This window comes from Gekko japonicus, unplaced genomic scaffold (assembly GCF_001447785.1).
Source record: "Gekko japonicus isolate JY-2015 unplaced genomic scaffold, Gekko_japonicus_V1.1 scaffold430, whole genome shotgun sequence".
NCBI lineage: Eukaryota > Metazoa > Chordata > Lepidosauria > Squamata > Gekkonidae > Gekko > Gekko japonicus.
Genome location: NW_015171516.1, coordinates 213,010 through 225,459, shown reverse-complemented (window position 1 = coordinate 225,459; position 12,450 = coordinate 213,010). Strand labels below are relative to the sequence as shown.

At 49.4% G+C, this 12,450-nt stretch overlaps 1 protein-coding gene across 1 annotated transcript in view; it reads left to right on the top strand.

The window, feature by feature from the left end:
- The first annotated feature begins 9,162 nt into the window (after positions 1–9,162).
- Positions 9,163–12,450, top strand: part of TFPI (tissue factor pathway inhibitor) — a 41,447-nt gene continuing 38,159 nt past the window's right edge. The window contains exon 1 of the mRNA XM_015419382.1: positions 9,163–9,281. Within this exon, the coding sequence (XP_015274868.1) occupies positions 9,176–9,281 (106 nt within the window). The 5' untranslated portion in view covers positions 9,163–9,175. The remainder of the gene's footprint in view (positions 9,282–12,450) is intronic.

Sequence of the window (12,450 nt, the reverse complement as noted above, 5' to 3'; positions counted from 1 at the left end):
CCAGGAAGGCCATTTTGCAGTGCTGGAGATGGGGATAGTGTTGGGGACTACCTGCAATTTTGGGGGTGGAGCCTGGGGGAGGGCAGGGATTGGGAAGGGGAAGGACCTCGGCGGGGATACAGTGCCACGGAGTCCACCCTCCCGGCAGCCATTTTCTCCAGGGGAACCGCTCAACTTATCTCTGTTGTCTGGAGGTCAGCTGTAATAGTGGGCGATCTCCAGGCGCCACCTGGAGGTTGGCAACCGTAGAGGGGGAAACTGGGAAGGAAACGGCAAAAACGCAGTTTAAAAAAAATAACATGAAAGGCAAAATGTTCTTACTTGTGGGGGCCATGTTTATTTTCCAGACTCAAATAAGATGAGTTTGCTCGGTGGGTGAAAAGTGCATTCTTTATACTGTGATGACAGAGCAAGCAAACCATTTGTTTAAGAGGTATTATTGCATCACAAAAAGATACTTCGTAGGGATAACCCCTGCTAAGGGAACATCACCCTGACCTGGCTAGCCTGGGCTAGCCCAAGCTTGTCAGTTTTCATGAAGTTAAGCAGGGTCGGCCTTGGTTAAGAAGAGAAGAAGAAGAGATTGGATTTCTACCCCACCCTTCACTACCCAAAGGTGTCTCAGAGCGGCTCACAAACTCCTCTCCCTTCCCCTCCCCACAACAGACCCCCTGTGAGGTAAAAGAAGAAGAAGAAGAGATTGGATTTATGCCCCGCCCTTCACTACCCAAAGGAGTCTCAGAGCGGCTCAGAAACTCCTTTCCCCTCCCCTCCCCACAACAGACGCCCTGTGAGGTAAAAGAAGAGGAGATTGGATTTATACCCCGCCCTTCAAAACCCAAAGGTGTCTCAGAGCGGCTTACAAACTCCTTCCCCCTCCCCTCCCCACAACAGACCCCCTGTGAGGTAAAAGAAGAAGAAGAAGAGATTGGATTTCTACCCCGCCCTTCACTACCCAAAGGTGTCTCAGGGCGGCTTACAAACTCCTTTCCCTTCCCCTCCCCACAACAGACGCCCTGTGAGGTAAAAGAAGAAGAAGAAGAGATTGGATTTATACCCCGCCCTTCACTACCCAAAGGTGTCTCAGAGCGGCTTGCAAACTCCTTTCCCTTCCCCTCCCCACAACAGACGCCGTGTGAGGTAGGTGGGGCTGAGAGAACTCTTGACAGAAACTGCTCTTTTTCAAGAACAGCTGTGCTGTGCCAGAGTTATGGCTTGCCCAAGGTCATCCAGCCAGGTGCAAGCGGAGGAGTGGGGAATCAAACCCAGTTCTCCCAGATTAGATAAGGTAAAGGTAAAGGTTCCCTTGCTTGAAAGCCAGTCGAGTCCGACTCTAGGGTTGCGGTGCTCATCTCCATTTCAAAGCCGAAGAGCCAGCGCTGTCCGAAGACATTTCCGTGGACATGTGGCCGGCATGACTAAACACCAAGGCGCACAGAACGCTGTTCCCTTCCCACTGAAGTGGTTCCTATTTATCTACTTGCAATTTCTTGCTTTCGAACTGCTAGGTTGGCAGGAGCTGGAACTAGAGACGGGAGCTCACTCCGTCATGCAACACCCGGGTCTTGAACTGCTGAACTACCGACCTTCCACAGCCTGCAGTTCAGCGTCTTCACCACTTGAGCCACCGCAGCTCCCTCCAATGGACAAGCAAGTAAATGGCTATGGACACAAGAGGGTTGCCAGCCCTGGCTTGGGAAATTCCTGGATATTTGGGGGTGGAGCCTGAGAGGGTCGGACTTGGGGAGGGGAGGGACCTCAGTAGGGTAGGGTGCCATAGAGACCACCCTCCAAAGCAGCCATTTCCTCCAGGGGAGCTGATCCCTGTCATCTGGAGTGAAGACCGGTTCTAATTCCAAGAGGCCCCCAGGTTCTACCTGGAGGTTGGCAACCCTAGAACACAACCCACCAGCAATTCCTGTTGCTCAGGACCCCTGGAAGGGAACAGGAGGGGTTTTTACAAGAGCACGCGAATATCACATTCTAACGGTAACAAATGAAGCGACTTTCCTTTTTTTTTTTTTAGAGAACCGAAGTCGTGTTGTCTATTTACACTGAACTTTTTTTAAAAAAAATCTATAACTTAAATCAGGGGTCATTTCCTGCAGGAGCGCACAGGAGCGGAGCTCCGGCAGTAAAGAGCCCAGGGGGCAGGCACATGCAACAAGCCCCGCCCCCTGCTCCCAGCAGCCCCAGGCCACGAGGAGCATGAGGATCTGTGCATTCCCCCCCCCCCATAGCTAGCAATCCAAAACAGTCTAGTGGAGCCTGAGCAGTGAGTGTTGTTTTCTGACACACTTCCAGGGGTGTGGCATATGAAAATGAGTTATGCTAATGAGTTATGCTAATGAGCCCCTGCACCTCTTTTTCTACGAAATGACCCCTGACTTAAATGGCATTATGTTGCATTACGTTGTCGAAGGATTTCACGGCTGGAGTTCATGAGCTGCTGTAGATCTTCCGGGTTGTGTGGCCGTGGTCTTGGCATTACGAAATGTCAGGTCCTAAAATGCCAATACCACGGCCATACAACCCGGAAGATCTACAGCAGCTAATTAAATGGCATTCGTGGTCACACTAGACTGTGGTCCTGTAATTTCATCCATCATCTTTTTTTTTCTGTTTCTCCTTTTACCGTATCCTTTCCTTTATGCGGTAGCCGCAAAAGTGACTTATCAAAGCAACAGCACAGGAAGTGGAATGGGGGGAGAGGCCACTGCAGTATGACACAGTGACATTTGCCCGAGTTGTCCAGAGCCCGGTCACGACCGGTCTTTTGCTTTCCCTTCTCTCCGGCTTAAGAAACAAAACAAACAAACCACCACGCAGCACTAAGAAAAAATGGTTTTTAAAGCCTGGTCCCTCTGGAAATGTGTCCTGAACAAAGCAGAGAGAGAAGAACATTCTCAAGGCATGACACAGCATGTGGCTGAAGGGACATTGTTTGTGCTTGTTGTCATGAAGGCCTACACATGAATTTCTCATTCTTCAGGAAAATGTCTGCTCTGTGGTTTCTGCAAATGAAGACATGGAAGTAAGATAGTAGTCGATAGTAGAGGGGAAGGGAAAGGAGATGGTAAGCTGCTCTGGGACTCCCAAGTGAGAGCAGGGTATAAATCCATTCTTCTTCCTCTCCCTCCTCCTCCTCTTCCTCTTATTCCTCATCCTCCTTGTCTTCTCCTTCTCCTTCCTCCTCCTCCTCTTCCTTTTCTTCCTCTTCCTTCTCCTCCTCCTCTTCCTTTTCTTCCTCTCCCTCCTCCTCATCGTCCTCCTCCTCCTCATCGTCCTCCTCCTCCTCATCGTCCTCCTCCTCCTCATCGTCCTCCTCCTCCTCCTCCTCTTCTTCTTCTTCTTCTTCTTCTTCTTCTTCTTCTTCTTCTTCTTCTTCTTCTTCTTCTTCTTCTTCTTCTTCTTCTTCTTCTTCTTCTTCTTCTTCTTCTTCCTGGGCTCTAAATTTTCTCAGTGTTACACTAGAAAGAGAAGAATAATCAGGATTGCGTTGCCATCTCTCTCTGCCCCATACTTTATCTGTGCAAACCTGAGGTATAACCTCATACCACTGAAGACGTGAGCAGTGTGACTCACAAAAGCGCCTACCCCGCCACAAATTTTGTTAGTCTTTAAGGTGCTACTGGGACTCTCGCTGTTTTCTACGCATACAACTGTTTGGCACTACCTAGATAAGCCCTGCCCTGACCTGGGTGGCCCAGGATAAACCAGTCTTGTCGGATGTCGGAATCTAAGCAGGTCCGATCCTGGTTCGTGCTTGGACGGGAGACCACCGAGGAAGTCCAGGGTTCTCACTTAGAGGCAGGCCATGGCAAAACACCTCGGAACATCTCTTGCCTTGAAAACCCTACGGGATCCCCAGAACTCAATTTCGACCTGATGACAAAAAAAGAGAGAGAGAGATAAGCCCTGTGTTTATGAGATCCCTCCTTCCCTTGCGTGCTGGGAAGAAATTGTAGGTTGTTTTAATCCTGCTTTGGAAGGGAAGCCCTGATGTAGCGATACACTATACTTAGTGCTAAATAAGAAATCACAGACTGGTTCCTTGTGCACGAGCTCCAAGCTGTGGCTTTGTCGGTACGACGTCTGAACCAAGAGATGGTAAATAGAGCAGCTGAACATGGAACCATGGTATGCGTTCTTCTTTTCACCAAAGTAAGGTAAAGGTGAAGGTTCCCTTGCTCGAAAGCCAGTCGAGTCTGACTCTAGGGTTGCGGTGCTCATCTCCGTTTCAAAGCCGAAGAGGCAGCGCTGTCCGAAGACGTTTCCGTGGTCATGTGGCCGGCATGACTAAACACCAAGGTGCATGGAACGCTGTTACCTTTCCACTGAAGTGGTACCTATTTATCTACTTGCAATTTCTTACTTTCGAACTGCTAGGTTGGCAAAGTACATGGCTGTTAAATCCCAGTTTTCTGCATTATTGGCTGAATGCAGATTTTGGTTCAAATGGTTAGGCATTGCGCAAGACCGGAAGGGCGATCCGGAGAGACCTTATCTGTAGTACGCTGGGTGGCATTCTCCGCCTCTCCTCTTCCAAGCGGCACAACAAAGTCGGAATCTGAGATCAGGCAGGTGATGATGCAAACGATTAGGAGACCTTTCTCTACCGACTCGTGCCCTGTGGCAATTGTGCAACTAATGATTCCACTTTCCAGGAATGTCGTCTCCCTCCCGTTCTCCCCCATCCGCTTTCCCAGCAAAGCACACCTTTGAAGGCATAAAGAACATTACGCAATCTTCACAATAGTAAACCTGTTCCCTTTGAGAACGAGGCAGGTTCTCCCAGAAATTCCATCTGCCGGTAATTGCTGTTGTATATATTCCTTTTTTTCCTTTTTCTCTTTTGACATCGAGTCTCAGCCAACTTTTGGAGGGAGGGGCCCTGGCTCTGTGTCAGAGCATCTGCTCGGCATGCAGACGGTCCCAGGACCCAGGTTCAATCCCCAGCATTTCCACAGAAAAGGATCAGACAGTAGTTGATGTGAAAGACCTCTGCCTGAGACCCGGGAGCCGTGTTCCCTCTAAGCTGAGTGAGTGCGAGCTAGCTCACAGTTTTTGAGCCTCTGGCTGGCAAATTTTTGTCTTCGCTCGGGAAGGAGGGCTCCAGAGCAGTGTTCCCTCTAAGCTGAGTTAGTGTGAGCTAGCTCACATTCTTTTAGCCTCCGGCTCACACATTTCTGTCTTAGCTCAGGAAGGATGGCTCCAGAGCAAACTAATTTATGCAGTAGCCATATTGCTTGCTCACAATTTTAATGCCAGTAGCTCACAAAGTAGAATTTCTGCTCACAAGACTCGACAGCTTAGAGGCTACATTGCTCCAGGGCAAACTAATTTATGCAGTAGCCAAAGCGCTTGCTCGCAACTTTAATGCCAGTAGCTCGCCAAGTCGGATTTCTGCTCGCAAGACTCCACAGCTTAGCGGGAGCATCGCCCTAGAGAGCTGCTGCCAGTCTGAGTAGGCAATACTGAAAGTCTGGGATCAGTTTATAATGGCAAAAATTACGGATTCCCTGAAGAGAGCAAATAATAGTAATACCCCCACTTACACTACATTTGTTAGGATTTGGGCCCCAGTGTTAGATTATATGGTGACGAATGATTTACTTCCGACTAAGCAGATTTACCATAAATGGTTATATTTATAGCGTAGAGGTGATAAACTCGCAGTATTGCAATAGTGCTGTATGGTGTGTGGATAGATGTCAAACTGTTAGTAATTTGCCTAGATGTTATATGTTGAAATCTTGGACCGATATGTTTGTATTATTTGTAATGGGGTTTTTTTCAAAACAATAAAAAGAGTTGTTAAAAAAAAAAGAGTGATTCAGTATAAGGCGTCTTTGTGTATTCATGCGTGTTCATGACTTAATGGGAACCCGAAAGCGTTTCCAAGGCAAGAGACAAAAAAAGAAGTGGTTTGCCATTGCCTGCCCCTGTATAGAGACCCTGGACTTCCTTGGTGGTCTCACATCCAACTGCTGACCAGATGTCTGGTCTCCCCCAGGCCACCAGTGGGGGATGGGGGGTTGGGTTGCCAGATCCAGTTTGGGAAACTCCTGGAAATTTGGGGATGGCGCCTGGGCTGGGCAGGGACCTCAGTGGGATACGATGCCACAGAGTCCACCCTCCAAAGCATCCCTTTTTCCCAGGGGAACTGATCTCTGTAGTCTGGAGATGAGCTGTGATTCCACAGGGGTACCCAGGTCCCACCTGGAGGCTGGTGTCCCTAACCAGGACCAACCCTGCTTCGCTTCCAGGATCTGAGGAGATCAAGCCGCCCTGGGTCCTCCAAGTCAGGGTTTTTTTTGGGGGGGGGGGGTTTGAAAAAAAATTTTTATTCAGGATATAATCAATCAAAGTCAACATTTAGTTTTACATTTAAACCCTTTACATCCTACCCACCTCCCTTCCCCCAACCCCAACATGGCTTCCAACAGTGCTACGACCCCCTGTATATTGCTTAACCTTTTCTCCTCCATCCGTTTCCTCATTACAAGTTCACTAGGTAACTATCATTCTACTATTACAATTATATCTCTTTTCTTTGATGATGCTAAAAGTCAATATTCAATAGTTATTCAAGCAAGATAAATTGTCTCTTACATCCCAATATTTTCCCAGATAATCTTTTAAATCTCTCCAGTCTTTATAGAAATCTTCTGCTTCCATGTTATTACGTTTTCGAGTCATCTTGTCCATTTCAACCGAAAACAATAACTTTTTGATCCAGTCCTCAACTCTCGGGAATTCATCTTGTTTCCAACATTGAGCATAGGTCATTCTGGCTGTTGTTATCAGGCCGCCCTGGGTCCTCCAAGTCAGGGTTTTATTCCATTAACGACTTCATCATCTGCCCTGAAGTTTTACAAAGGGAGCGTATGCAACATATACCATTTGGAGAGCATCTATCCCATTGGTACTCTGCAGATTGTCCACATTTTCCGTTGCAAATGCTTTGTCCTTTATATATTAAAGCTTCAGGGCAGATAATGAAGTCAACTATAGCTGTTGTCGATTTCCCGGGTTGTCTGGCCGCGGCCTTGGCCATTGTAGGACCTGACGTTTCGCCAGCAGCTGTGACTGGCATCCTCAGAGGTATCACACAGAGAGACGGAGTACTCTCTGTGTCAAGGTTTGACGGAGAGTCCTCCGTCTTTCTGTGTTATACCTCTGAGGATGCCAGTCACAGCTGCTGGCGAAACGTCAGGTCCTACAATGCCAAGACCACCATCATACAGCCTGGAAAATCTACAACTAATGAACTCCGGCCGTGGAAGCTTTCGACAGCAAGTCAGCTATAAGTCGGCTACGCTCTGCCAGTTAAAATCAGCAGTCTCCCGTGGAGCAGTTTCCTTTAAAAAAAAATTAGCATGAGATCTAAAGTTAAATACTGAATGCAGTGCTACATCCTTGGATGGTTTCGGCTCCTTCGGCTCCCAACTGCATTCTTAGGAATATTTGTTCCCGGGAAATATCCTCTGACGTCAGCCCTGACTCAGCGATGTCTTGAAACCACGTCTCGCTCTCAGATCTGAAAAAGCGAGCAGCGACTCACAAAAGCGCACAAATTTGGTTAATCTTTAAGGTGCTACCAGGCTTTTGCTCTTTCCTATTGCTTTTGGAAGACGGGGGACGATGCCTTCACGTTGATAGTTCAGCATGCTGGGTAGAAGGCTAGTAATACAGTCTTGACATAGGACCACCAAGGGGGTTCAAGGCTAGTAATACAGTCTTGACATAGGACCACCAAAATGACTTGGCAACCAAACCGGCTGGGTTAACTATGCGGGCAAAATGACTGGGAGTAGAATAAAGACAGGGTAGCGGTGGCTCAGAGGTTAAGGCGCTGAGCTGCAGACCGGAAGGTCGGTTGTTCAGCAGTTCGAGACCTGAGTGCTGCGTGACGGAGTGAACTCCCGTCTCTGGCCAACCGAGCAGTTTGAAAGCAAGAAACTGCAAGTAGATAAATAGGTATCGCTTCGGTGGGAAGGGGACAGCGTTCTGTGCGCCTCGGCATTTAGTCATGCCGGCCACATGACCATGGAAACGTCTTCGGACAGCGCTGGCTCTTCGGCTTGGAAACGGAGATGAGCACCGCAACCCTAGAGTCGGATTCGACTGGCTTTCGAGCAAGGGAAACCTTTACCTTTATTAAATGAAAACATTTATTCCACTTCTCCAGGAGAAAATGACTGATTTGGAAGGGGGACTTCGTGGCATTATCCCTAACCGAGGTCCCTCCCTCCCTAAACCCGACTGTCCCAAGCTCCACCCTCCAATATCCAGGACTTTCCAAACCCAGAGTTGGCAACCAGTGTTCCCTCTAAGCTGAGTTAGTGTGAGCTAGCTCACAGTTTTTTTTAACCTCCAGCTCACACCTTTTTTGCCTTTGCTCAGGAAGGGATGGCTCCAGAGCAAACTGATTTATGCAGCAGCCAAATCGCTCCTTCACAACTTCAATGGCCGACAGCTCACAGAGTAGAATGTTTGCTCACAAGACTCCACAGCTTAGAGGGAGCATCGTTGGCAACCAATGCTCTCTCTAAGCTGTGGAGTCTTGTGAGCAAACATTCTCCTTTGTAAGCTACTGGCGCTCAAATACTTTGGCCACCCAATGAGAAGGGAGCACTCACTAGAGAAGACCCTGATGCTTGGAATGATTGAAGGTCAAAGAAGACGGGGACGGCAAAGGATGAGATGGTTAGACAGTGTCATAGATGCAACGAACATGAAGTTGAGCCAACTTCAGAGGACGGCGGAAGACAGGAAGGCCTGGCGGGATCTGGTCTATGGGGTCGCGAAGAGTTGGACTCGACTGTGCGACTGAACAACAACAACAACAAGCTACTGGCATTAAAGCTGTGAGCGAGCGACCTGGCTGCTGCATAAATTAGTTTGCTCTGGAGCCATCCTTCCTGAGCTCAGACAAAAATGTGTGAGCCGGAGGCTAAAAAACTGTGAGCCAGCTCACACTAACTCAGCTTAGAGGGAACACTGTTGGCAACCCTTTTGATTTCTAGCAGCCCTGTCAGAAAATCTAGGTTAACAGGTCAGGATGTTTGCCCAAGGCCATTTGAACAAGGAAGGGCATTTTGAAACCGATTTCATTTTCAAAGGCATCTTGTCTGTTTTTTGTTTTGCTTTCGCAGGAGAAAGAAGCAAAATGAAAGTAGCCCTGCTCCCGGGTATTACCTTCTGTCTCCTCTTCAGCTTTTCATCTTGCCACGCGACTGCAAACTCAGAGGACGAATATCCTGATGTCGCGGTTGGTAAGAGATTTGGCCATACAGTAAAACGTCTTGAATTGAAACTCCTCTTTCCCCCCCCCAGAGAACAGAGTTTGCATATGAGAGAATACAGAGTCAGTTCACACATTAACCTTTCGTGCTCATCACGACCATATGTTCTCTCATGTGAATGGACTGTTCACACGAGAAGTATCATCAGGAATTCAGCACAAAGCAGCTTCATGTACGTCTTCTGAATCGCAGCCGCTGATGTATTCGTAGTGCTTAAGTCCTCCTGGGGCACGCAAAATACTTCTTACGTGAGCAGACCCCCTTGCACAAGAGGAGGGCTAAAGAAATGAGGCCTTGAAAACTTCATGATCTGTTCTGCCAGTTTGGTATGAGAGCCAGTTTGGCGTAGTGGTTAGGAGCGCAGCCTCTAATCTGGGAGAACCGGGTTTGATTCCCTGCTCCTCCGCTTGCAGCTGCTGGGTGACCTTGGGCAAGCCATAGTTGTGTCAGAGCTGCCCTTGAAAGAGTAGTTCTCTCAAAGCTCTCTCAGCCCTGCCTACCTCACAGGGTGTCTGTCGTGGGGAGGGGAAGGGAAAGGAGTTTGTAAGCTGCTCTGAGACTCCAAATGAAGGGCGGAGTATAAATCCAATCCAATCTCCTCCTCCTCCTCCTCCTCTTCCCCTCCTCCTCCCCCCCCTCTATCTTTTTTTTTTCCTCCTCCTCCTCCTCCTCCTCCTCCTCCTCCTCTATGAAATCTTTTCTCCTCAGAGCCCCAGGACTTTGGCTCTTCAGATTAGGGCCCCTATCCTGTACATGGGTTGACTTGTTACTTAAAATACCGTGTGCTTTGATGGTGGTGGGAAGTCACAGCTGACTCATGGCGGCCCCTAGTGGGGGTTTGGAGGCAAGAGACGTTCAGAGGTGGTTTGCCATGGCCTGACTCTGTGTAGCAACCCTGGACTTCCTCGGTGGTCTCTAATGCTCCCTCTAAGCCTGTGGAGTCCGGTGAGCAAAAATCCTACTTTGTGAGCTCCTGGCATTAAAGTGGTGAGCGAGCCATTTGGCTACCGCATAAATTAGTTTGCTCTGGAGCCCTCCTTCCTGAGCGAAGACAAAAATGGGTGAGCCGGAGGCTAAAAAAACGGTGAGCTGGCTCACACTAACTCAGCTTAGAGGTAACAGTGGCTGGTCTCCCGTCCGAGTGCTGACCAAGCTGACCCTGCTTAGCTTCGGAGGTCCAACAAGACCGGGCTACTCTGGGCCACCCAGGTCAGGATAGGGTGGCTTGATAAACCACGGCGTTTCTTGGTTTTAGAAGTTGAGCTGCGGTGGATGAACTGCAGGCTGTGGAAGGTCAGTAGTTCAGCAGTTCAAGACCCGAGTGTGCCGCATGACGGAGTGAGCTCCCGTCCCTAGTTCCAGCTCCTGCCAACCTAGCAGTTCGAAAGCAAGAAATAAATAGGGACCACTTCGGTGGGAAGGTAACAGCTTTCCGTGTGCCTTGGTGTTTAGTCATGCCGGCCACGTGACCACGGAAATGTCTTCGGACAGCGTTGGCTCTTCGGCTTTGAAACGGAGATGAGCACCGCAACCCTAGAGTTGGATTCGACTGGCTTTTGAACAAGGGAACCTTTACCTTTACTTTAACTGCCACAGCAGAGTACTGCAAGTCTAGGCTACCGTACCTGTTCCTCTTCAAAGGACAGTTTTTGTCAGGATACAGTCGTCCTAAGGACTGGGGTGTATCCAACCATCCTCTAAGTGGCTTTGCTCCAATTGGGAGAACCGCTTATGTCGGAGGAAGTCTCCTGAGACTAGATAAAGCAGGGGTGTCAAACGTAAGGCCCAGAGAAAATAGCTGCCTTTGAGGGTGGTCTCGATGGAATCACATCCTTGCTGATTCTTAATTCTTAATAATTAATTAATTCTTAATTCAAGGTCGATGGTCGTATTGCAAACACCAGAGCCACACTTAGTAGAAGAAAAATATCTTTGCTATAAAAACAAAATAAAACATGGGTATGGTACTTTGGATAAAAGAAATAAAATAAAAGGTTACATACTTGCAGTTACTCTCAGTACTATATGCTAACAGCTACATCTTTCTATGTCTCTTGGCTTCTAGAAGAGAACTCCCGCTTTTGGTCCACACAAAGGGCCATACACTTGTGAATACATTAATGCTAGATCAAAGCATTTCTACAAAGAAGATGTTAGTTGAGCAATACAAAGGTTACAGGTGTTGTGTCCGCTGACCGCCACCGGAGGTCAGCGCACATACCTGAGCTTCAGTCCTGGAAGACAATGGGGACTAGGATTCTAGTCCCTCCACAGGGGAACCAATGGGAGCCATGGCGGGAGATTCAAACCCACCAATGGTGACCAGGGGTTGTCCCCACGTGTGTATATAGTTGGCCTGCCGGCCGTTTGTCCACATGTCTTGTTGTGTGCCTAATAAAGCGTGCTATGCACCACGTCATTGTCTGTCGTCCATCCATGCGGCAACCCACTACATAACAGTGGCGACGAAGGTGGGATACAGCCGCATCTGAGCCGGGCCGTTGTGAGGGACCAGGAGGACGCGAAGCAGCCAATCCGATGAGTGAACCATCGAACAACGAGACCGCTCCTCCCGCACCCCCACCGACGCGCACAATGGCTACCGCTCCTGGGCTGGGGCTGCTTCCGCCCTTCGACATAGCCCGCCCACAGGACTGGGCCTCCTGGGTCAGAGGAGCCCAATCTGCGCTGGAATTTTTTGATGTAACGGACGAAGGCAAGAAGAGGGGATTCCTCCTGGCCTCCTGCGGCACCGCCGTGGTGTCCCTGGCTGGACGGCTACTCTCCCCCACAGACCTCGGCGACTGCACCTTCGAGCAGATCGTCAAAGCGATGCAGAACCACTTCGCACCCAAACCCACCGAGCTGACTTGCAGGGTAACCTTCTACACCCGCAATCAGCTGGGCAGAGAGACCGCCGCGGAGTTCCTCGCGGAGTTGCGCCAGCTCGCAGCCGACTGCAACTTCGGAGCACACCTGGACGAGGCCCTCCGTGACCATATTGTCGTGGGCCTGCGAGAGGAGAAGCTCCGACGGAAGCTGATGGAGAGGGAGAAGGTCACCACAGCAGAGGCTCTCGCCACCGCAGTCGCGTGGGAAAGATTGCACGCCGCCCCGGCCGCAGCTCTCCAGGTCGAGC